The sequence below is a fragment of the Syngnathus acus genome, chromosome 12 (genome assembly GCF_901709675.1).
Source record: "Syngnathus acus chromosome 12, fSynAcu1.2, whole genome shotgun sequence".
NCBI classification, from domain to species: Eukaryota; Metazoa; Chordata; class Actinopteri; order Syngnathiformes; family Syngnathidae; genus Syngnathus; species Syngnathus acus.
The window spans coordinates 12,079,348-12,101,038 of record NC_051097.1 but is presented as its reverse complement, the minus strand read 5'-3'; the positions used below and the strand labels follow the sequence as shown (position 1 = coordinate 12,101,038).

At 54.2% G+C, this 21,691-nt stretch overlaps 5 protein-coding genes across 12 annotated transcripts in view; 1 reads left to right on the top strand and 4 right to left on the bottom strand.

Annotated features, from left to right (window-relative positions):
* The window catches only part of LOC119131168 (cGMP-dependent protein kinase 1-like), a 7,724-nt gene extending 5,300 nt beyond the window's left edge, over positions 1-2,424 (bottom strand). The window contains exons 1-2 of the mRNA XM_037265357.1: positions 2,337-2,424; positions 2,058-2,175 (exon numbers count right to left, since the gene is read on the bottom strand). The gene's annotated coding sequence lies outside the window, so the exon portion shown is untranslated. The remainder of the gene's footprint in view (positions 1-2,057; positions 2,176-2,336) is intronic.
* Positions 2,425-2,498: 74 nt separating this feature from the next.
* On the top strand, positions 2,499-3,468 carry LOC119131172 (EKC/KEOPS complex subunit LAGE3). The gene is made up of 3 exons (XM_037265363.1): positions 2,499-2,592; positions 2,779-2,907; positions 2,975-3,468. Exons 1-3 carry the CDS (start codon positions 2,549-2,551, stop codon positions 3,177-3,179), a joined length of 378 nt encoding a protein of 125 aa, XP_037121258.1. The 5' UTR covers positions 2,499-2,548; the 3' UTR covers positions 3,180-3,468.
* wdr45 (WD repeat domain 45) lies at positions 3,219-5,930 on the bottom strand. Its single transcript, XM_037265360.1, has 10 exons — positions 5,623-5,930; positions 5,172-5,246; positions 5,009-5,113; positions 4,844-4,949; positions 4,667-4,761; positions 4,511-4,590; positions 4,226-4,434; positions 4,027-4,128; positions 3,820-3,965; positions 3,219-3,743 (listed from the first exon to the last, which is right to left on the bottom strand). Exons 1-10 carry the CDS (start codon positions 5,669-5,671, stop codon positions 3,634-3,636), a joined length of 1,077 nt encoding a protein of 358 aa, XP_037121255.1. The 5' UTR covers positions 5,672-5,930; the 3' UTR covers positions 3,219-3,633.
* Positions 5,931-6,383: 453 nt separating this feature from the next.
* On the bottom strand, positions 6,384-8,950 carry LOC119131171 (high choriolytic enzyme 1). The gene is made up of 10 exons (XM_037265362.1): positions 8,867-8,950; positions 8,758-8,790; positions 8,633-8,686; positions 7,830-7,873; positions 7,685-7,754; positions 7,504-7,618; positions 7,259-7,431; positions 6,832-6,913; positions 6,635-6,756; positions 6,384-6,556 (listed from the first exon to the last, which is right to left on the bottom strand). Exons 1-10 carry the CDS (start codon positions 8,916-8,918, stop codon positions 6,414-6,416), a joined length of 888 nt encoding a protein of 295 aa, XP_037121257.1. The 5' UTR covers positions 8,919-8,950; the 3' UTR covers positions 6,384-6,413.
* Positions 8,951-10,489: 1,539 nt separating this feature from the next.
* On the bottom strand, positions 10,490-21,117 carry slc4a5b (solute carrier family 4 member 5b). 8 transcript variants are annotated; one of them, XM_037266709.1, is made up of 28 exons: positions 20,714-21,115; positions 20,486-20,536; positions 20,014-20,084; positions 19,365-19,601; positions 17,805-17,934; positions 17,548-17,708; positions 17,290-17,445; positions 17,072-17,170; positions 16,570-16,625; positions 16,175-16,332; positions 15,770-15,857; positions 15,526-15,680; positions 15,303-15,431; positions 15,059-15,233; positions 14,861-14,994; positions 14,587-14,767; positions 14,329-14,516; positions 14,187-14,239; positions 13,916-14,107; positions 13,314-13,427; positions 13,036-13,070; positions 12,762-12,923; positions 12,503-12,681; positions 12,346-12,418; positions 12,061-12,129; positions 11,580-11,753; positions 11,161-11,334; positions 10,490-10,769 (listed from the first exon to the last, which is right to left on the bottom strand). In XM_037266709.1, exons 1-28 carry the CDS (start codon positions 20,908-20,910, stop codon positions 10,761-10,763), a joined length of 3,600 nt encoding a protein of 1,199 aa, XP_037122604.1. In that variant the 5' UTR covers positions 20,911-21,115; the 3' UTR covers positions 10,490-10,760. The 8 variants fall into 8 exon arrangements, with proteins under 8 accessions (XP_037122604.1, XP_037122606.1, XP_037122607.1 ...); XM_037266711.1 differs by having other exon boundaries at positions 13,036-13,149; positions 14,187-14,218; positions 14,426-14,516; positions 20,714-21,112; XM_037266712.1 differs by lacking the exon at positions 13,314-13,427 and having other exon boundaries at positions 13,036-13,149; positions 14,187-14,218; positions 14,426-14,516; positions 20,714-21,112.
* Between the last annotated feature and the right edge of the window lie 574 nt (positions 21,118-21,691).

Here is a 21,691-nt window from a genome sequence, read left to right as displayed (position 1 = left end):
TTAAATGCTCTGTCTGTTGTTTTTCATTCAGCCTGACCAATGCCGGCTTAAAAACAGCCCAGTTTGGTTCTAAATTGGACCAACCCAAGTACAGTGAAACCTTGGCTTACGAACATCTATGTATACTTGGCAACTTTTTGGGGTCTCGAGATGTTTTTTCCCCTCTGAGTCATTGACTCCTTTTGTCCTCTATCGTTCACAGAGCCCTTTGACCATGTGTTGGTTGTTGGGTTTCACTTTCAAAGAGGACTACCGTGATTTTCCCATGCATAATGCGCAAAATTTAACTAATTTATTGTCCTAAAATCTGGGGTGCGCATTATGCATGGGTACAACAATTTTTGAAGAAAATCTCCCTCAAAATAAAACTTGAAATCACCTTTCTTCTTGTTTGTCGTCAATCGCGCATCGCATTCAGCCATCCTGCCCAACACACTTAGTCAGTAAAATTCATAATTGACGACACATCGTTTGATGCGATGGTGCAATCCTTGATGGTGTGTTATTGTCAAATATTGTTTGTTTTTTAATCTCCATCGCAGACCGGATATCATACGGAGGCCACCATGACAGTATGCGCAGAACGGATGCGCAAGACACGTCAGCTATATAAAGAGCGAGAGTTCAGTTCTCTACCTATTAGTTTCAATTCACAGTTTAATTAGCAGTTTCAATCAGCAAATAACAAAATGCGTACCGTTTTTTTCCGTGTATAATACGCCCCCATGTATAATACGCACCCTAACAATGGCATGTTGATGCTGGAAAAAAGCCTGTACCCATGTATAATACGCACCCAATTTTTTTTTTTTTTTTTAATTTATTTTTTTTTTTCTTTTTTTTTTTAAGTCCCAATGATCGTCACACACGCAGGGAGGCAATGGGTCCCATTTTTATAGTCTTTGGTATGGTCTTAACTAGGCTGGATGTATTTTTTTTGTTGGCGTTGATTTCTCCGACTGCCCATAAAGGCACCACCGCGATCAGATGAAAAGAGAGGAAAGTGACGTGCGGACATGTGAAAAAGGCGGCTCTGTATGGGAGAGACGTTGAAGAGGAATAATAACACCCTTGGAAACCAAAACTTGCCCCTCGTCGTGACTCGGAGCCGCAACAAATGTTTCGGATTTGTGTAGGGTACATTGTGACAGCAAACGAGCAGGTGATCGAGCAAGCGTCTGATACGAGAGCATTGCGTTCGTATGGAGCGTGTTTGAAGTGAACAGCAGAGACGAAAGGAACAAGGCAAAGTGTTGTGAAATAAAATATTACCTGTAATACGCATTTTGTTATTTGCTGATTGTATTAAGCTATCACATTCATTGTCAGTCAAGAAGAGAAGAGGACTATTATCCCTTCTTTGACGAAATGACCAGAGCACAGTACAAACACACTATTGTTCTTTCGGTATTTATTCAACCCACATTCTTTCACAACATGACAAGAAGAGAACAATACATAAATCAATACTCGTACCAGTACCATGATTTTCTTAAAAAAAAAAAAAAAAAATTTTTTTTAAAAATTTAAAAAAAATTGTACCCATGTATAATGCGCACCCCAGATTTTAGGACAATAAATTAGTTAAATTTTGCGTATTATACACGGAAAAAAACGGTATTACAGGTAATATTTTATTTCACAACACTTTGCCTTGTTCCTTTCTTCTCTGCTGTTCACTTCAAACACGCCCCCATACGAACACAATGCTCTCGTATCAGAAGCTTGCTCGATCACCTGCTCGTTTGCTGTCACAATGTACCCTACGCAAATCCGAAACATTTCTTCGCTATCGAGTTTGCTAGCGCATGCGCAGTGATATTGACCGGCAGAATAACATCCGGTTGTTCCCGAAGATCTTTTTTCTGAAATAATTTTACGTTTACGGACTTAAGAGTCAAAATTTGGGTGCGTATTATACATGGGTACAGGCTTTTTCCCAGCATCGACATGCCATTTTTAGGGTGCGTATTATGCACGGGGGCGTATTTTACATGAATAATTACGGTAAGTAAAACTTTTATTTTTAAAGAGGACTAAACAAACGCCTGCCTTACCTCCTTGTTGTGACTTCAGCACGCTTCTGGAATGAGGATTTGGAAGAAAGTTCTGTCGGCGCGTCCTCGGATGAGCTACTCACACGTGCATGCGCACAGGTGACTTTGACAGCTCCTCCTCAGAAAAAAAAAAAAAAAAAAAAAAAGAGAAAAGAATCTGCCACAAATCTTCGCGTTGAAGAAAACGAAGAACTGTGAGCGAAACTTTTAGCTTGTGTCAGAAGTCATCAAAGATACAAAGCGAGTATGATTTGGCAAAGGATAAACATATCACCCCACCCCGAACTATAGGCCTGGGACTGAGGTCCGCCACAAGCTCACAACTTCATACATACATTTGTGGTCGGTCACTCAACCGCGCAGAAGAAATAAATATCCTCCGAACCCGATGTGCGCTGTCTGCTCTGCCGCTAGGGGGAGGCCGCGCGGGAGGGCGAGCAACGAGTGTGCTCTGATTACTCGGACGAAGAAGGCTTCCGCAGACAAACAACATGGCGGCGCCCGAGAGCGGCGAGCAAGCGAGCCAACTGGAATTGTATCCTTGGATTGCAGTGATGTTGAAGCGTCGAGCGTTCTCTTTGCAGTTTCAGCCAAACTAGCAATAAAGTTATCGCGTTTCCGACGTCTCTGGGCCTGATTCTCCGCGAGCGAGCTTGGCTTCTTTCCTGAGCGCTGACGTCGAGTCGTTCGCACACGTTTCCTTGACCCTCCCCTTCCCTAGCTCGCTGCAAGTTCCCTTCCAGTCGGCGCGCCAGGCCGCTGTGGCTCTGCGTTCGCTGAGTCCCGACCGCGAGCCCCGGCGAGGAGGCGTCCGCAAGCGGCTGACGCTCGCCGGGAGTGTGCTCAGCGCGTGAGGAGCCTTCGCCCGGCCCGGCTGCCGTCGCCCACCCGCCAGTGACCTCTTGTGACCTTTTCAGGAAGTGGCGTGCAGAGCAAGCTCGCGTCCTTCGCGTATCCGTCAACTCCTTCCTGGAGCACCTCGGCCTGGTCTTGGAGACCATGCGTGCCTTTCCCGCCGACGTCGGACAGGATCCTCACAGCGTTCTCGGTCGTCCACCTTCGATGGACACGCGAGGGCCCGCCTTCATGGAAAACTCCAGCGAGCCGATGCTGCGTTCTTGATTTAAAGCTTTTAGCGTTAAGCATGTTTATCTTTTTTTCCCTAAGTTGATTTCATCACGCGCTTGATTACTGGCGTCAGCTCTCGCCCAAAATGTCGCCACGAGCTGCTGTAGACGCAAGGCAGCCAAGCCAGCACTCCGTTGGTTTTGCTCTGACCATTGTGCTCGTCTGCATTGGGGCAGGGTATTTTTGGTTCTTATCTAAATGTTCTTCTCCTGATCTCACGTGTGCTTCATGTGTAAATGTACGTATCATTTTGCTTTGAATAAAAACAGAAGTCGCCTCCCTTTTTATTTTTTTTTGGTTTGCTTCCTTTGTTCAGTTTGTGTCAAAGTACAAATGCAATCGCAGGCGTGTGACGGACCTGCCGAACCGCAAAAGGTGACACCTGGCTTCACCTGAAGTGTCCTGCCGTTTCTTCCTTGGGTCCTTGCCCGTTTCCTTCCGTCCTGGATCAAAAGTCGTCGTCGTTGCAAATGTCCAAGTAGACGTCAAAGGCTTCTCGGTTGCAGTTTCCGTCGGGCGTGAAGACGTACTTGTGGAAGGTGCCGTCCACGCAGATGGCTGCCATAAAGAGCAGAGGAAATGTTAGTGGCGAAATGTGGCCGGTGCGCAGCAAACGACGACCCCTCCCTCGGACCAATGACGGAGTTGACGTTCTTGGATGTGTTCTTCCCGAAGGCGCAGATGCAGGCGCACTCGGCGGGCACGGTGAAGCTGGCCAGCGACCACTGGCTGTCCACGTACTGGCCGATGACGGGGCCCACCTTGCCCACGCGCGCCAACCTGGCAGGCGCACACGCACGTTAAGGAGGGAGTGGGCGAGGGAGCGGGGCGGCGGCCTTACGCGGAGCGGCGGTTAAGTTTGGTGTCTTTCAGGGCGAAGATGTGGACCGTCCCTTTGTCACTGGATGCGCACAAGAAGGACGAGTCGTGACTGAAGTTGAGGCTGTGCAGGTGCGGGGACGGGACATGGTCAGCGGTGAGCAAACCGACAATTTATATATATATATATAAAAAAAAAAAAGGCCGGGGGGGGGGCTTACCAGTAGAGCGTGGCGGGGTCGGTGCCTCGCCGCAGCTCGACCAGTTTGTCGCGGCTGCTGGTGTCAAAGAGCCGTATGAGCGTCCCCTTGCGAGAGGCCGAGGCGGCCACGCTTCCCGGCTGGTTGAGCGCCAGGCAGGCGATCTCGCTCTGGTGCGCGTTGATGGTGAACGGCGCCGACGACGTCCCGGGCTTGCTGTTGGACAGGTCCTGGAGGGCGGGAGCGGACTAATGACGGCGAAGCAGGCTCTCCTGCGTACACTTGGAAGTGGGAGGGGCAATTTACCGCCAGCTGCAGACTTCCACATTTGTGTCCCGGGAAAACCAGCAGCTGCTTGTCCAGACTCGGACACAAGTCGCACAGACCTGGCGGAAAAGCAGACGCTAATAAAAGGAAGCCGCGCGACTGACTGGCCGAGCGCTCGCTGGCTCACTCGCTCACCTTTGGGGTTGTCGCGCGTATCAAACTCAAAGAGCTTGAGCGGCTTGTCAGGAAAGCTGTACACGTAGATCCTGTTCTTCAACACCATGACGATCCTGGGAGGAGGCAGCCCGCCAATTTGTTTGCCTTCAACGTTTGCGCTCCTCTCGGCCAGTTTAGCGAGCCGCCGCCACTCACTTGTCGTGTCGCATCCGGACCGCCAGCACCGGCTTGGTGAAGGTGAACTCCAGGACCAGCTTGTCTTTGGCGTCTCGGGAATCGCACGCGTCATCCCAGATCAGCACTGAAAAGTCACGCCGGTTGGCTTCATGGTCATGCTCGCCCAATTCAAAAGGCACCCACCGGATATCTCAGAGAACTTGGGGCTGACTCCGCCCCCGACCACGGCCAGCAGGTTGGAGCGATGCAGCATGGAGCACAACGCCACGCTGCCCACCTGCTCGTGATCTGCAAAGCAGACGGCGTTAGCAGGCGCTCGGCCGGCGCCGAGCAGCAAGACGCTCACCCAGGTGGCCCTTCTCCATCAAAGGCTCCACATTGTAAATGCGCACGCCAGACTCCATGGAGCAGCAGAAACAACCTGAAAGCAAAGCAACGACTGTCACATCTCCAATCCGGCCATGCATTTTCAACATGGCGTGCGGCGTTCAGGACTCTCGGCCTAAATTGTCCGTCTGTGGGAATGGCCCGTTGTCTACTTGGTTTCCCGTCCTTGCCCAAAGACAGCCGGGCTAGGCTACAGCGATACCTGTTCTGCGGATGGACGAGTAGGGGGCACATTGCAAAAGATTTTGGAGCGATCTGGCAAAAAATGCCCGTCGCATGTTGATCAAATTATCTTTGAAACATTGCTCGAGCCTGCAAAGACTGGCTGAAAGCGCGTTACAAGCACTATCTCCTTGCAGAGTGTGAAATGTTGAGGTGCTGACGTCATGTGAGAAGCTTCTCTTCCTTACTGTGGTCCTGGTTGAACTGCAGACTGAGGACTCCTCGGCGCTGGGCCATGTCTCAACGTTCCAATCTCCAGCGGCTGATCCGGAGCGCAAAACGGGAGCTAAGAGCTAGCTAAGCTAAACTAAGCTATGCTCGAGTGAGCCGCTACAAGACAGAGACAGACAGACAGACAAAGAAACCTGATGAGTTTCTGAAACGCAGCTCCACTTGCCCGTCGCGACAGCTGAGGGGAACCGCCAGCAGAGCCAGCGTGCACGTCGCAAACGGCAAACAACAACAATGTCGCAACAGGAAGAGGTTTAGTTTGATACGTGACGTCACCGTGACGCTTGCCGGTTCGCTGCCGCCGAATCAAAACAATAAAATAAATGAACGTGAGGAGGCGCTCTTCTGTTGCATCATAATTTTTGGACATACATAAATGATACCACGCTTATGGATCAGATTTTAAGACAGTGGTACCTTAATGGATTTTTTTTTTCTCAAGCTACTTTTGATGTATTCCACGAGGGATTCAATTGACTGACACCATCGTTAAGGGTGCTCATCGAGCAGTTTCCGTCGTTGCGTTACACATCGACACACGCACACTTTAAAGTTCTGGGTCAAAATTAATTCAAGCGCAATCCATTGCATAATTTGCTGTGGATCAACATTCATATTGATTTGGAAATGGATGAACTTCATCTTTACTCGACGAGCACCCCGAAGCCCATCATCCGTGCATCATCCTTGACTGACGCAAATTCAAAGCAAGGCACCGTTACAGTAAGGACAAGGGCAAAGATTTTATTTAGACATCGGAGACTGTTGAGCTGCGCTTTCTGGTGCCACGCAGCGGCGACAGCGTGGTATTGCGGGGAAGGCCGACGAAGTCATAAATGTACGCACTGAAGATAGGCGCTGGGGTAGGCTCCGCCACATTGCCCACTCGATCTGATCAAGCCGGCAGATGAATAGGTCAGGGCACGTTTCCGGCGAGGATCTGAAAACTGAGCAACATTAGCGACTCACCGCAGTTGTAGAGCAGACGAACTCTTTGGACGTCAGTGTGCGTCATGGCGCTGCGCTGGCCCATGTTGTCATCCCTCACCTTGGCCACGATGGTAGGCTGCCCGTTAGCTGAGAAAAAATTGCTGCGTGCCCAATGCGATCAACGGCCACAATGTCAATTTGAGGGAGCGAGCGAGCGCGGGCAACTGGCGCCTTACCTGCCGTAGTGCATTATGGAGGGCAGGTCGTACGGAAGCTGGAACGTTTCTCCCGGCTGAATCTGGAAGTTTTTATGATGTCCTTGAAAACACAAAGCGAGGCTGGAGCCGACGTCCCACAAACGAGCACGAGAAGCCGCAATCGCGCACGGAGAGCTCCGATCGAAGGCAGCTGGAGGCGCCGCGACAACGCCAGGCTCAATGTTTCTGCCGAGCTCAAAATTGACAGCCTACCTTCACCACGACGTCAGGCGAGCGCAAGTCTAACTTGCAACTACACGAGAGGGCCAAACATCTCGCCGAGTAAATTCAACAAACTATCGGCATTGACGGCTTCCTCTCATTGCCGACAGCCCAATCTCATTTCATTTGACAGATTATCCGAGTCCGAAACCCCACGGTCGGACGCAAGGTCCCGATCGCCCACCTTGCATGATGTTGCCGGACAGGATGTTGACGTATTTGCCACGGTCCAGCCTGGTGTGTTCGTGGAAGAAGCCCAGCGCGTGGAGGACCTCGTGAACGATGTTGCCCACCTTACAGGTGGCGCCCACGTGCACTTCCTGCTTGCCGCCCATGAAGCCCACGTAGGATGCGCACCTGCGGCATGGCAGCAAAGACTTCCCAACGGCTAATCCTCAGAATAAACGAAAAAACAAAAACTTGGCGCACCCGAAGGCGCTTTTGAAGAAGATGTAGTCTGCCTCGCTGGTGCGCTGGTGGAAGGACAAGCAAGTGTGGAAAGTGACCATCTTCAGGGCGGCGTCAATGTCGTTGGTGCGGTAGCCTGTGGGACGGACAGCGCTGGTGATTAGGCTTTTGGGCCTGGGCCAGCGGCGGCACTCGCTCTCACCCAACTCGTAGTCAATGCGGTACGGGATGTGTCTGGAAGGCCACGGGCGGTTGGCCGCGTTCCGGTAATCCTGCAAGGCAAAACGGTCGATCGGTTGGCCTTGGCGGTGCTCAAGAACGCCGCGGGAAGTCGAAAATACACTCACTGGGAGAAGCATGTCACCTTCCGCCACCGCATCGTCCATCAAGCCTGTCCACACGTTTGCACAACAGCACTTTTGTTTGCTTTTTCTTTAAATCACGACACCTGCTTAAAATTCAATCATTGCATACTTTTTGATACTTTCAACATTCATATGATCTGTCGACCAGTCATCCGTTTTTTGGAGCTAAGCTACATGACAAAATTATGTTCAGCATGCACTGAAATGAGCTCTTCACAATTTACTATTAAAAGGACTTCTTCTCGTACAAGTGCAAACAAGTGACGGCAGAGGGCGCCAAGTTACCTCGTTTAACATGACGTCAAGGTGCAATGCAACGCAACTGGCTCGCGCTTCAAAAAGTACGCGATATTTTTAGGGTTGGTGGTAGACCAATGTAAATCCGGGCCAGTTAGTGAACTTGAAAAAAAATTCATAACGTTTGGAGCGAGCGCCATCATGAGCTAGCCCTTTCCCATACGTCGAAATGCCATGGCGGGTCATTTTGGGACCGCTTAAACGCGCACACACCAACATCTCTAGCAAACGGACACTTAAAGACACACTGTCACGTTTGTGTACGTAAATAAAAGAGGGAGTTCTAGCACATAGCAAGGAGGGTGACCAGACGTCTTCTTTCTACCCGGACATGTCCTACTTTTGAAATGTCTGGGGGTCATTTCAAAATTGCCCGGGATTTTGTTCGATTGCCGCCGTCGTCGCGCACACCAACAGCACCAACCCAAATCTGGTCACCCGAGTTACTCTTAGTCATTAAAAGAAGAAGAGAAGGCAAAAGTGCTGGCCTGAGAGCGTCTCCGGGTTGTTCTCGGTGTACTCGAGCGCTTTGGCGACGATGTCTGCGTTGGATGATTGACAGGTCATTGCATTAGCCAATGTCGCTTGAGCAAAGCTAACATACAAACAGTACCTGGGTCCTGGAGCGGCAACGGCACGCAGCGGCCTGAAACAAAAGACGTCCCATCAAAAAGCCGTGCAGACAACAAGTTCCACAACGAGTCGCCGTCTGCGACGTTTACCCGCACGCGGAAGGCTGGCCGAGCAGAAAAGTGCAGCGAAAAGCAGCAACATGGCGACGACGCTGGCTCATTAGCGATCAATGCCTCCACCTGGGTGACGTCGCCTTAAATTAGCAAATTGTGCTGATTAACCCCGTAGAGGACAGCACCTGCCCCCTGCTGTGTGGAGGATTGAACTGCAAGCCGTCAAAAGAAACGAAAAGAAGAGAAAAGAAACAAAAAAAAGGCCCTTTGTAGGGATTGCGAAAGCGGGAATCGTGCATTTGGAATGGCGAATTAGCCATAGACGTCTATTAGACGTCTGGTCTCATATAGACCTAATTTAGACGTCTAAAATTGGTTACGGTCTCGACCAGGGGTGGGCAATTCCGGTCCTCGAGGGCCGGTGTCCTGCGTGTTTTCTATGTCACCCTGTTGCAACACACCTGATTCAAATGGTCAGATAATTAGCAAGGTCTGCAGAAGCTGGATAACCATCCTGATCATTTCAATCAGGTGTGTTGCAGCAGGGAGACCTATAAAACATGCAGGACACCGGCCGGCTCTCGAGGACCGGAATTGCCCACCCCTGGTATAGACCGTGCCATCTTGTGCCACGAACAGCTTGTTGGCAGCCTACGCTTTACGAGAAGCGGAGGCAGAGACGGTCGCCAGCAAGCCAGCCAGCCAACCAAGCCCCGGCAATAGTCCTTGTCCCCCGTTCCCGAGCAAAAGTGGCTCCGAGCGCTGTCGTACGCTCGATCGATCGCTTTGTGAGTCGCCATTCCCGTTTGTGTTCAAGCAGGAGACATCGGAGTTTGCACAACATCGATGCTAATCGCTCCTAGGCAGTTTGCTTGGCAAATGAGCATGGAGCAAGCCGTCTTTCTGTTAACCATGTGATGCCAATTTGCGTGGAATTTTAAATGGTCATATACTACATAGCTTGCTTGACTCGTACCGGGTACATATTGCCAACCAATTAGTTCTTTATTGCAAGAATGAAGGAAAGAAATGGAAAAGTAGACAAAGTAGATTTGAGTGGAAGATAGAAAACGTGGCAAATATGACAGGCAAAGTAGGTTTGAATGGAAGAAAGGAAAAGTGGCATTTTTGCACAGGCAGATGTGGCGATGATGCCCATGTTTGAAAGGCCGCTGGCGAGGTGCGGCGCCCACGGGCGAGCCCGACTGGCCGGCCGTGGCTGCGCGTCTGCTTCTCGCCTTTCCATTGTGTCTGTCCACTGGACATTCGAGAGATGGGTGGGCAGGGATTTTTCTTTTCCAGGAAGTGTTTTGCTGTCCCCTAATTGGGTCCTGACGAGTTAGCCGCTAGCTACGCACGGTGTTACGCTGACTCCGATGATGCCATCCTCATGAGTCGTCCAAATGTTCATTTGAGGAGGTCACATCAGTGTAGCTAAGGGCATGGCTCATGGTTTAGTGTCTTGTGTGCCGGCACTAGGAGTTTGATTCCTGCATATGACAGTGTAAAAGAATTAGTGTCGCTAAATGGTTAGCAAGTGCCACTAGCCACCAGCAGTGTAACAAGTGTAACAAACAAAACAAAAGCAACGTTTTTTTTATAGAATTTATTTGCGAGTCATACGACACATGAGCGGGTGGGATTCACTGGTTGAGGACGGTTAGTGTGGGCGTGGTCAGGTTGCTCCATGAGGACTGCAGGAGGCGTGGTCACATAGAATGGGAGGAGTCAACATGCTGAGTTGAGCCAAGCCCCGCCCGCATCAGACGAGCAAAAAAGAGATCACCCTAAAGTGGTGTCAGCCCGCTTTCGGGTGAACGCGGGACGTCGCCGCGGACGCGCTTGTTGTCGTGGACACGAGCGCAGACAAAAGGCCGTGGCGTTGTGCTCAGGGAGAAGCAAGCGGAAGAAGAAACTGCAGGCAGCAACGTTAGCAACACTGCAGGACAAAGAACACAAGGCACATGAGAGTCACGTCGCATCAAAGCGCCGGCCGTCGACCTCCGTTGGCACTTGCTCCATTTTTGCCTCTCTTATTTATGTTATTTGTTTATTTATTATTTATTCATCACTCTTATTTATTCATTGTTTGTGCCTTCTTGTTTTAACTTTTTGTGTTGTTACTTGTATGTATATTGTGTACTATGTCTTGTCACCGTGGGATAGTGGGAACGTAATTTTGATCTCTTTGTGTGTCTTGACATGTGAAGAAATTGACAATAAAGCAGACTTTGACTTTGTAGAGCGGAGCTGCCGGTGTGGTTTGACTGGCAAGGGCGTCGGAAGATACTTTGCCAGTCAAAAGCTCCGTCGAGGACATTTTGGCTCACCTCCTCGTCGCTCTCCGCCTCGGTGGCGCTTTTCTTCTTCTTCTTCTTCTTCTTCTTTTTCTTGTCATCTTCGTTTTTCTTGTCTTTGTCGGGCAGGAGGTCGTCCAGCCAGGCCAGGTCATGCTGGGAAAACATCATATCCAGAAGCTTCCGCACCACCATCAGACCCAGGATCTGCACAAGGGAACAAGTGGACCCACCGTGAGCAAGCTCATTGGTGGCCGTGCTGCTGCTGCAGCTTTTGGCTAAGGGAGACTACTGGCAAAATATGGGATCGCGCGGCAAGCTGCACTTTGGGCGCAACGAGCGGCCGGTGAAAGGGGCGGCTCGTCACCTCCGACCGACTTGCGAGCGCGGCGTCGGGTCGTCCGTTTGTCGCCGACCCGACCTCTAGGAAGGTAAACCGTGCACAAGCTCACCATCACGGGGAAGATGATGGCCAGGAAGGTGGACTTGAGGACCCAGAGGACGGCCAGGCAGGTGATCTGGACCAGGGTGAAAAGGTGGACTCGGCGCAGAGGGACATGACGCAGGAAGGCAAAGTCCGGCTGGTGCTTGGGCGGCATCAGGTACAACTTGATGCGCTCCCAGAACTGGTGGGCAAGCGAGCAAGCAAGCAAGCAGGCAAGGCAATTACACACAAACATATACACACGCACACGCGCACGCGCACGCGCACGCGCACGCGCACGCGCACGCGCACGCGCACGCGCACACGCACACGCACACGCACACGCACACGCACACGCACACGCACACGCACACGCACACACACACACACACACACACACACACACACACACACACACACACACACACACACACACACACACACACACACACACACACACACACACACAGCCGCCACGGCGCTAGCTGAAAGCTAACGCTGCCGCCGACCTGGATCCCGCTGAGCGAAGCCACACCCATGTAGAGGAAGACGCCGTACAGCACCGGCATGGGGATGTACTGCAAGGTGACAATTGGCGTGGTTAGCGTACCTTGGCCTCATGCTAACGTCGATGGATAGTGAGCATGCTATGCTAAGACATCGGCCTGCGGAGCGTGCATGCTGTGAAGCAAATTGCGTGAAGGGAACGAGAGGCTCGCTTTGCGGCAGAGGATCATTGAGCCCGGCCGGCTGGAGGAAATCAGAAACGGAGCCAATGGGCCCTCAAGACTGACCTGCAGGACGGGGGCGAGGAACACAGAAAGTCCCGTGAGGACAAAGACCAGAGTTCCGGTCAGCCTCTGCTCGCTGGCGCCAAGGAAGAGAGCGGCCGAGTTAACGGGGAAGCGGAGACGTGGCCTGCCGACACCTGCGGGCGGGCTGATGTCTTACCGGACCCCCAGGAACTGGGGCTGCTCCCCGGGGGCGCTGGACTCGCTCTCCATCTTGAGCGAGTCGATGTGCGCGATGGAGATGACTGTGGCGGCCACGTACCACGGCAGCCCCATGAAGGAGCACACGGCCATCAGGATGCCCACCCAGAACAGGTCCAGGTGGTACCCGCAACCTTTCTGTGGGGGCGGAGGATGAGAGAGAGAGAGAGAGCGAGCGAGCGAGAGCGCTTTCCGCGAAGCCCCAAAGGCCTTCAGACCTTGAGTTTGTTCTCCTTGCGGTTGACGATGACGGCGCTGATCTGCTGGTCCATGAAGATCAGGATGGTGACCAGCAGCGCCGGCACGAAGCTGGCCAGGTACCACCACCACGGATTCCTCCCGAACGGCATCACCAACCAGCCGCGGTCGGCGCGCGTGGGCTGCAAAGCAAGCAAGCACCGTGAAGCCTTTCGGGACAGCGTTGTGACAAGTTCGCAAAGTGGAATTGAAGTAGCGTGCCAGCAGAGCGGCGGGGTGCGTGCGTGAGTGTACCTTCAACTCAGTGGGAACGATCAGTTTGGGCGTGTCTAAACCCATCAACATATCCAGAGCCACAAAGGACATGATTGACATGAAGATGGCAAAATCACTGATTAGCTTCCTTAGCTTAGCAACGCACAAACACAGTGAAGAGGAGGGAGAAAGGCAAAAAATGTGTCAGTTAAATCACTCTGCTCAAAGACTCTGATTACGCTAGAAAGAAAGAAAGAAGGAGGGAGGGAGGGAGGCAGGGACACGCTACGAGGGAAGCAAGGGTCACGTGCCAGGACCTTGATGTGCATGGGAATGTGCAGTTTGGCCGTGTCCAGGCCCAGAAAGGCGTCCAGTCCGCAGAAGAGAAGGATGGAGATGACGATGGCAAAGTCGCTGATCAGCTGACGCAGCTGCGGAAAAGGGGCGGGGTGACGGCATGGCACGGGGACAGCGTGCTCTCTGAGACGGTCGCCGGGTTACGCTAGCACGGTGCAATCCCGTAGCTTTGCCACTTTGGGTCGCTCGTCTTCATGTCGTTGGAGCCATAATGCCTAAGACAGCGCTGCGCACTCAATTCCATTGTGAAAAGCCAATCGGTTGACTGAGGTGACGCGTCAAATTCTCTTTCCGCGGGAGCAATTCACGGCAATCGGAACCGTCGAGCGGCAGCCAGGTCGTACGCTTGTCGGATTGGAAGGGAAAAAAAGCCTCACTTTTGCAAAACAGGACCGCATTTGGACAATGTGACCGAGTCTTGTGCTTTCTCCAAAATGTCTTTGCCATTATTGGTGCAACGACATGAAATCGATGCGCCCGTCCGTCATCACGGTGCGTTCAGTCGTTCATGCTGGAGAGATGTGAGGGTCGGTCGGCAAAGAAGATGGGATTCCCGTCTCACCTTGGTGGGGAAGTAGCGGCTGAACTTGAACTTCTTGAGCGCCACGGTCATGGAGTAGGTGCCGAAGAAGAGGATGAAGGACATGAGGGCCAGATCGGGCACGTACTTGCACGCTTTGCCCACCAGGGCGCCGCCGTACTCCACGCACTCCGTCTTGCTCAGCCGAGTCCAGTCCAGATCGCTGGCGTTGAACTGCGGCGCCACACGTGCGACAGCGGCTCGAGACGCGACATTGGCGGGCGCCGCCGACGAGGACGATGAGCTCACTCACCGGAAGCGACGCGTTGTCGTCGGCCAGAGGAGCTGAGATGTCGCCGGCGAGATCTGCGTGGAGAAAGAGGAGCCGCCTTACGGCCGCTCTCGCAAAAGAGGCAAAGTGACGCTGAGGAAGCGGCGCTGACATTGGTACTCACGTGTTCAGGGCACGTGGCCGCCAGCGAGCAGGGAGGAACACAAAAGATGAACGTGAAGAGCGAGGGGCTCTTTGGGACCTGCAGGAGGAGAACTCACCCTGGTCTGGAGCCACGCAGTCGCACTTGTAGGACGTGGCATAGTCGGGCTTGAAGGAGCGGTTGATGGGGTAATACTTGAAGGCGCCCACCTGCACGCACACAGGCACATTAACATCATGTGCCGCGCTCGGCTCACATTATGGCGGAGAGCGATCAAACCATCTTTTTGATGGCGTCGGAGATGAAGATGAAGGAGATGAGGCTGGAGAAGCCTTCCTCTGTGAAGCGGGTCATGTACTGGATGATGTAGCTGGCGTCGGACAACACCAAGACCAAGCACTGCAGGCACGAGTGGATCCCGATCCACAGGCGCAGCTCCATGTAGTCCACGCTGTTGTTCCTGCAGGCAAAGGCGCAAAGGTCTGGCGCCGCTCGCTGGCTCGCTGGCTCGCTGGCTCGGCTGGCTCGCCTGCCTCTGCACCTTGGCACTTACTTGCAGAACTCGTAGAGGAGCTTCTCAAAGATGAGAATGGGGCCGGTGGAGCTGAGGATGATGAGCGGCTGCCCGCCGAACAAACAGAAGACGCTTCCGGCCAACGCCGTACCCAGGAAGCTCTCCATCACGCCCTGAGGACGGAGGAGGGCGTGCGTGCTTTCAGGCCTTTCCTTTTTGCCTAACTTTTTCCTTCACCTGGTAGTTGTCGGTGGCGTCGCCCAGCAGGCCGCCGAAGGTGATGGCGTTGGTGATGCAGCCCAAGTAGATGAAGAGCACGGCCGAGACGCTCTGGATGTGGAAGCCGTCGTAGATGTCGCTGCAGTACCACGGCGTCTTCCTCTTCACGTCCAACCACAGGCCACCGCCGAGCCTGCGGGCCGGCCGGGTTAGGCTCGCGCCCGGCGGGCCTCCGCCCCCCCCCCCCCCTCGCTGCTCTTACCTGCCGGTGAACTTGAGCTCTTCGCCGACCGCGTGCTGGACGGGAAGTTGCTCGTCGTCACCGCCGGCCGCCCCCCCGGCCGAGCCGTTGGTCTGAGCCGGCGGCTCGTTCAAGTTCAGCACGGACTTCCTGCGGGCGGAGCGAAGACAGGACGGGGGTTAGGCGAGGCTTCGGGTGCCCGTCGGGCGTCGGCGGGCGGGCGCGCGCGACCGTCATCTCCTGCCTCATCTCCGCCGACGGAACCTTCTTGGGGGGTTCAATGCGGATTTTGGGGTCCCATTCTCCCGGGGGCAGCACAATGACCTCATCCAGGAACTCGTCCAAGCCAGCAATAAGGTCCTCGCGCTCCCGCGCTTTGTAGGCTACGTCGCTGAAAAGCTGGAGGCGCCGCCGGGACACGTTCGCTCAGACCAGACCAGACCAGACCAGCCAAAGACGATGGGGGAGAGGATGGCGGAGCAATTTACCTCGTCCACCATCAGCGTGGCGATGGCGCGCCCGATCTCGTTGTACGACTTGGTCTTGCCCGGAGGACCCAGGAGGATGAAGAGGAACCTGCAAAGATGCGTCCGGCTCACAATGGGCAACGTAGCACTTGCTTGCGCGAGCCAGCCAGCTGCGGGGTCATGTCGCTCGGCCCGGCCCACCCGCCCTAAGAGGGCAACGCTGGCGCAACGAGAGCTGGGTGCTTTTGTGCGTCCCGGGCCCCCAATGTGTGGCAATGCTGATTCTGACGCTCGAGGCCCATGGTTGCTCTGGCTGCAAGTCGTTTGCAAAATGCCATCTGAGTGGCTTTTTTTTACGGGCCAGGCTTTGACTGGATAGGTGCTCTGAGCGGGCGGGCAGGCGGCGGGCGGGCGGGCATCACCCACCTGGTGGGCACCGGGACTTCGGTGAGGCCGCCCAGCGTCGCGGCCTGAGCCAAGCGCACAAAGGACACGAAAGGCTTGTCCAGAAAATCCACCTCGCCGATCAGCACGTTGGACGCCTCGGCATCGCGGGGAATCTTCTTCATGAATTTGTTCCTCATCTGCACAAGGAGCAAAAGCCGGAGTTGAGCGACGCAGGAGCCGCCCAACCTCTAATAGCACGTTTGCCCTCGCCGCTCGCTGCGCTCGACGTTCACGGGTGCGCACAAACCTTTCACACAATTGCTTTGGTGAAAGCAGAGCGTGAGGTCTGCGCACACACGCGCGCACGACCCGAGATAAAGGCCCCGCTTCGGGGCTTTGACCACAGCGAGACAACGTACGGCGCGTCGAGTCACCTGGTCGGAGCTGGGCGTTTCCGAAATGTCGTTCATGCTGCGGCTCTGCGCGTGATCTGCAAATGCCACACAAACACGCAAGCTTCATTTGAACGTCAACAAAGACAGCATTGTGTGTGTCGACACGCACCGATTACATTCTTAATGATTCGAGACCCCGGCCAAATTCCTCCATAATCCTTTTCACGCCAAAAAGACTTTTGCAAAGCACCTCCTATCTTTGCTTTGCCCATGTATGGCTTCAATAAACTTTGCGGAAAGAGAAACGGGCATTTGACGATACCAAATGTCAAGAGAAACATCAAAGAGGACAGCAAAAAGGCTCCCTTCACTTGGCTTCAACTCGACATCATTTGAGAGAGAATGGAGCGTGGTGTCGGAAGGCACCACGAAGACCGCCCACGTCTAGCCAACGCAAAAGCGCTCTCAGCAAAGAGTTGGTGTGCTAGCGTGTGATGCTAAAGCCAGCGAGCTAGCGAGCATGCGTAACTACGTGACTCACGCAGGCCTCCCAGGCTGCCGGCGCGTCGCGTCGGCAGGTCATCGGTGGAGCGCCGGACGGCCGAGCTGGTGCGACTCAGGTTGGCCTGAGGACTACGGTCTTGGGGTGAAGAGGTCGGGCGGGCGGGCAGGTCGGGCGGGCGGGCGGGCGGTCAAGCAGCACCGCGTTAGAAGCCCGTAGAGGGTCAAGCACAGAGCTTGCGCGCTGCGCTGGCTTACTGGTGCCGGCGGCGGACGACTTCCCGATGTCGGCCAGCGAGCGATGGATGGGCTTCTTGGTCTGGTGACGGTGTTTACGCAGCAGCACAAAGACGATCTTGTCCTTCACCTCCTCTGAGATCAGGCCCTCGGCGATCTGCCGCTCCACCATCTCGTCTGCGGAGACGCCACGACGACACGTCACGCCATCGATGACACAGAGCGCCAACAAGCTGCATTTGGCCCTGGGAAAGCCATTCCTTCCGTCCGGCGACTCACCGACAATCTGCGCTAGGGAGAAGGCCTCCAGGTCCAGGAGGATGCTGCCGGTCTGCAGACACGTGCGCAGCTCAAAGAGGCTGTGCAGCGTCAGCGTGGACACGTGCGGTTTGCTCCAGCGCTCGCCGCCCTCCTCCACCTTCTCCTCGAACTTCACCCACCTGTCGATCGCAAGGGCACCAAACACAAGGGGCTGTGCCGAAGTGGAAGCTCACTTGAGGCGACAGAAGAAGACAGAAGAAAGCAGCGGCGCTCACCTGGCCGACTCCTTCCACTCCAGCTCGCCGCCCTCCTGCTGCAGCGTGTCCATCTCAGTGAAGATGGTGGGCGTGGGCGTGCCGTCGTCCTCCCCCAGGATGTGACGAAGCCGCTCGGCCGCCGGCGACACTGGCGACGGATAAGAGGCGTGTGGAAGCTAGTGGCTGAACTCAGCTAGCGGCTGAGCTAAACTGCCTGCTCCGTTCAATTTTGCGCATTTGCAAAGGACAAAAGATGAGCCCAAATGTGGACGAGCCGCAATTGCCCTTTGGTTCTCTCTCGCTTTGCCTCGCTATCCCTCAGGCGCTCTTTTGACTTCTACCTTTGGACTTCTCGCCGTCTCTTTCTTTCTGTCTTTCTTTCTGTCTTTCTTTCTTTCTTTGTCTTTCTTTCTTTCTGTCTGTCTGTCTGTCTTTCTTTCTTTCGGTTCCAATCAACAGCGAGTGCACGATACTGCTGCAACAAAGAATATGACTGTTTCACATGATATTTGTTAGAGGGTGATTACACTGTCCCATCCGTCCGTCCATCCATCCATCCATCCATCCAGCTGTTCCGTTCTTCCGGCGGGTGGGAACAGTCTGCCATTAACGAGCTGCTCTAATTAGTCTCTGCGGATCGATGGACAACGATTGGCGAGCCTGGAGGCGCTCGCCACGTGTGCCCATCACGCACGCCGTTGCACGACAGTTCAATTAGGCTGAGCGAGAGCAACTGCCGAACATTTGTGGATTAGTTGTCCATCAATTGACGATCATCAATTTGACAATTTAACAATCGCCAAAAGCCGTCGTGGATGTCGGGAGCCTTTGTCGACAGTGTCAATTTACAAACAAAAGAGAGTCGGGCCTTCCTGGTGGTTTACGGCCGGCACGCTCGCTGTTACCTGTGGGAGGGCCCGCCAGCGTCTGGCGGGAACAAGCCATGACGGGAGAGCGTCTGTCCGAAGCCCGCGCTGCTCGATCGCTTGCTCGCTCGGCCTAGACTTGGCTGGGCCAACAGCAACGACAGCACGGCCTGCCACGTCTCACCTCACGAGGTTGCCGCCCCCAGCCACCCACCCAAAGCGCGTCGAGTTTCACTCAGGCGCTTGACATGCATCAAAGAACTCTCCTCCTCCTCCTCCTCCTCTCGCCCACATGCACGCACGCACCTGACCCAGGCGCACATGCACGTCTTTAATCGGCTTACGGCCTGAGACAGTCGGGCGGCCCGGAGCAGCGGAATGTGGCGAGCTGATGGGACATCAGAGGGAGGCCACCCTTCCTTCCGCTGCACAAATGGACAATTTGGTGACAAAGTGCCGTTTGTTGCGCACCACGAGTGGGATCCATTTGACGGATGGACGGACGGACGGAGCAGCAATTTGCTGGGATTTTCTCTGAAAGCAAACATGCTGCGTCCAAATAAGCAAAGGTGCCGCAATGGATTGAACTGACAGCGGCTTGAATTGGGTGCTTTCTTTGCGTGCCACTAGGGGGAGCCTGCGTATGCCTTTTGAGAATCTCTGGCCTCTCGCCAACAATTTGGAGCAAAAGCCAAGTCGGCGGGCGGCTGACCTGAGAGGTCGGCGCGCTCAACGATCTGAGCGTGGCGGTCGCGGCCTTGGTCGTCATCGTTGTCGCTGTCCCGGTAGAAGGCCGGCCGGGCGTGCTGGCTGTGCTCCTGGCAGGCGCGTCGCTCGTAGTGAGAGCGGCGTGCGGCGTGCTCGCCGTCGTGCCGGCGTTCCGATGAGCGCCGGCGACGTCGCTTCTGCCGGCGGGAAGCCGGACTGCCCAAGTAGGATGCCTCCACGTCTGCGCACGCCACACATGTCACTGCGGGGTTGTCCGAGGCCAGAAAATGGCCGGCTGTCTTTGACGCCTCCGCCGCCGCCATGCTAACAGTGGAGCTGACCTTTTATTAGCTGGCCTGCTTTGGATGTGGAAAACGGCAGGCAGGCAGGCAGGCCTTGGCATCTGACGCAGGCGACGACCGTGTCAAAGTATACCGCCGTCTACTGCCGCGAAGGACTGGTCCAACTCGGTCCGATATTTTGATTGCCTTAAACATCAATTTGGGCCGTCGGCCTTTTCCGCACGTCGGAGCGTTTGGCTAAATGACAGCGGCGGTCGCGTCTAATGACGGCGGTGACACGAATCCGATATTGCGCGACAGCGGCATTCTACCTGCGCGATTCAAATTTAGCTTGCGGCCACGCGTACTCACCCTCGTCGCCGTTGTCGTCGTAGCGACAGTGACCCCTGTCTCTGGCGCGCCGCCACTCGTGCTGATCCATCCTACAAAACAAATGGGACACGTAACGGGTGGATGAGTGGGCCTATGTGACGCCCGCGACCCCTCGCCACCATTGCTACTGCTCAACTCCAATCGTACTAACTGTTTCTTCACCATTGACTGACAGGTGCTTCTTTTTTTTTTAATATTTTTGGTACGAGCGGCGGGCAGCTCGAAAATAAATGGCACGGAGTCGTACGATTAGGATTAACGTCTAACATGCGACCCATGTCGGTTCATCTTTAACAGTGACGAGTCGGTGCGATGGCGGAAAGCGGCCCCCCGCCACGACTTCCTGTTTGGTCGCGATCGATAGATGTCATTCGGGATGGCTGAGCCGCCGCTGAAGCCCGCCCGGTCAGCCACCGTGAAGGTCACGTTTCCATGACCAGGCTGAACTTACGTTGATTTCCTGCCAGCTGACCTTCTGCCGCTCACCGCGACGCTCTTAGCCCTGTTACGCACCAAAGACACAAGGCCAAAGGTCAAAAGCAGACAGTCTTCAAGAAAGTCGGCGTTGCACCGACGCGGCAGGTGGGGTCCGAAGAGGCCGCTGGCGGGTCGTCGTGACACACACACAATACAGCCGCCGCAATGCCAAAAAGAAACTAAGTGAGCGAGCGGCGCGTACCTGAGGAAGAGCGGAAATGAAAAGGTGGGAAATCCGACGACGTCAAACAAAACAAGAGTAGCAGCAGCAGCAGCAGCAGCAGCAGCAGACTGGCCCGATGGCGTGCTCAGCCGACAGCAGCCGGCCGACAACTGACGCGACTCACACACTGACGAGACGAGGTGCGTGCGTGGGCACGCGCACCCCAGGGCATTCATTGACGTGCACTTTCCATTTTCAACTACGCCATATTGATTGACAGGATTTCCCCTGCGCTGCTGTTTCAAGGGACACGATTTGGGTTAAAGTGCAAACATCCTGCAAAACATTTTCAGAAGCACAAGATCCTCACCAGGGCTCAGCCCAGCAGTCTTTGGGGCGGTGGTCCACCATGAACCGGGCGGGCACAGTCGTGTCTGTCGTTTGCAGCAGCAGGTCAACCGCCGCGGGAACCAGCTTCGCGTCACTCCATGTCACACAACTGTAATCATTCTTTGAAGAATCTAGTTTCTAGTTCTAGTTTCGTCAACTTCAAAGGCCCGCTGCACATATATTGAGAGTGTCGGGAATTCCTTCTGTGGTGCCCCTGGAACGCCCTGTTGAAAGTGGCTGGCTTGGGGAGGGGAGAAAAACCTCAACACACAGCTGACTAGAAAAATATTTTATTTTTCCAAATACAAGCAAGTGTGTCACGCCCAGACAAAAAATAAAAATACTAATCGCCCACTAACAAACACGCTAGTTACTGTCCATAAAATCCAAAACACTGCAGCGAACCTTGGGACCATTTCAGAGGTCTCACATTGAAACAATAGCGCGTCATTGCGCTGCTCGCTCGCTCACTCTCTCTCTCACCCTGCCGCCCAGCGAGTCTTCTCCGATGGGTTTACTTCAGCACACGAGGACAAAGTCCGGTAAGAACGCACATGTCCAACGTCCGGGTGGGTTTTTCAAACGGCCGGCCGGCCGGCGAGATAGAAGCTGGAATCTTTGAGCGCT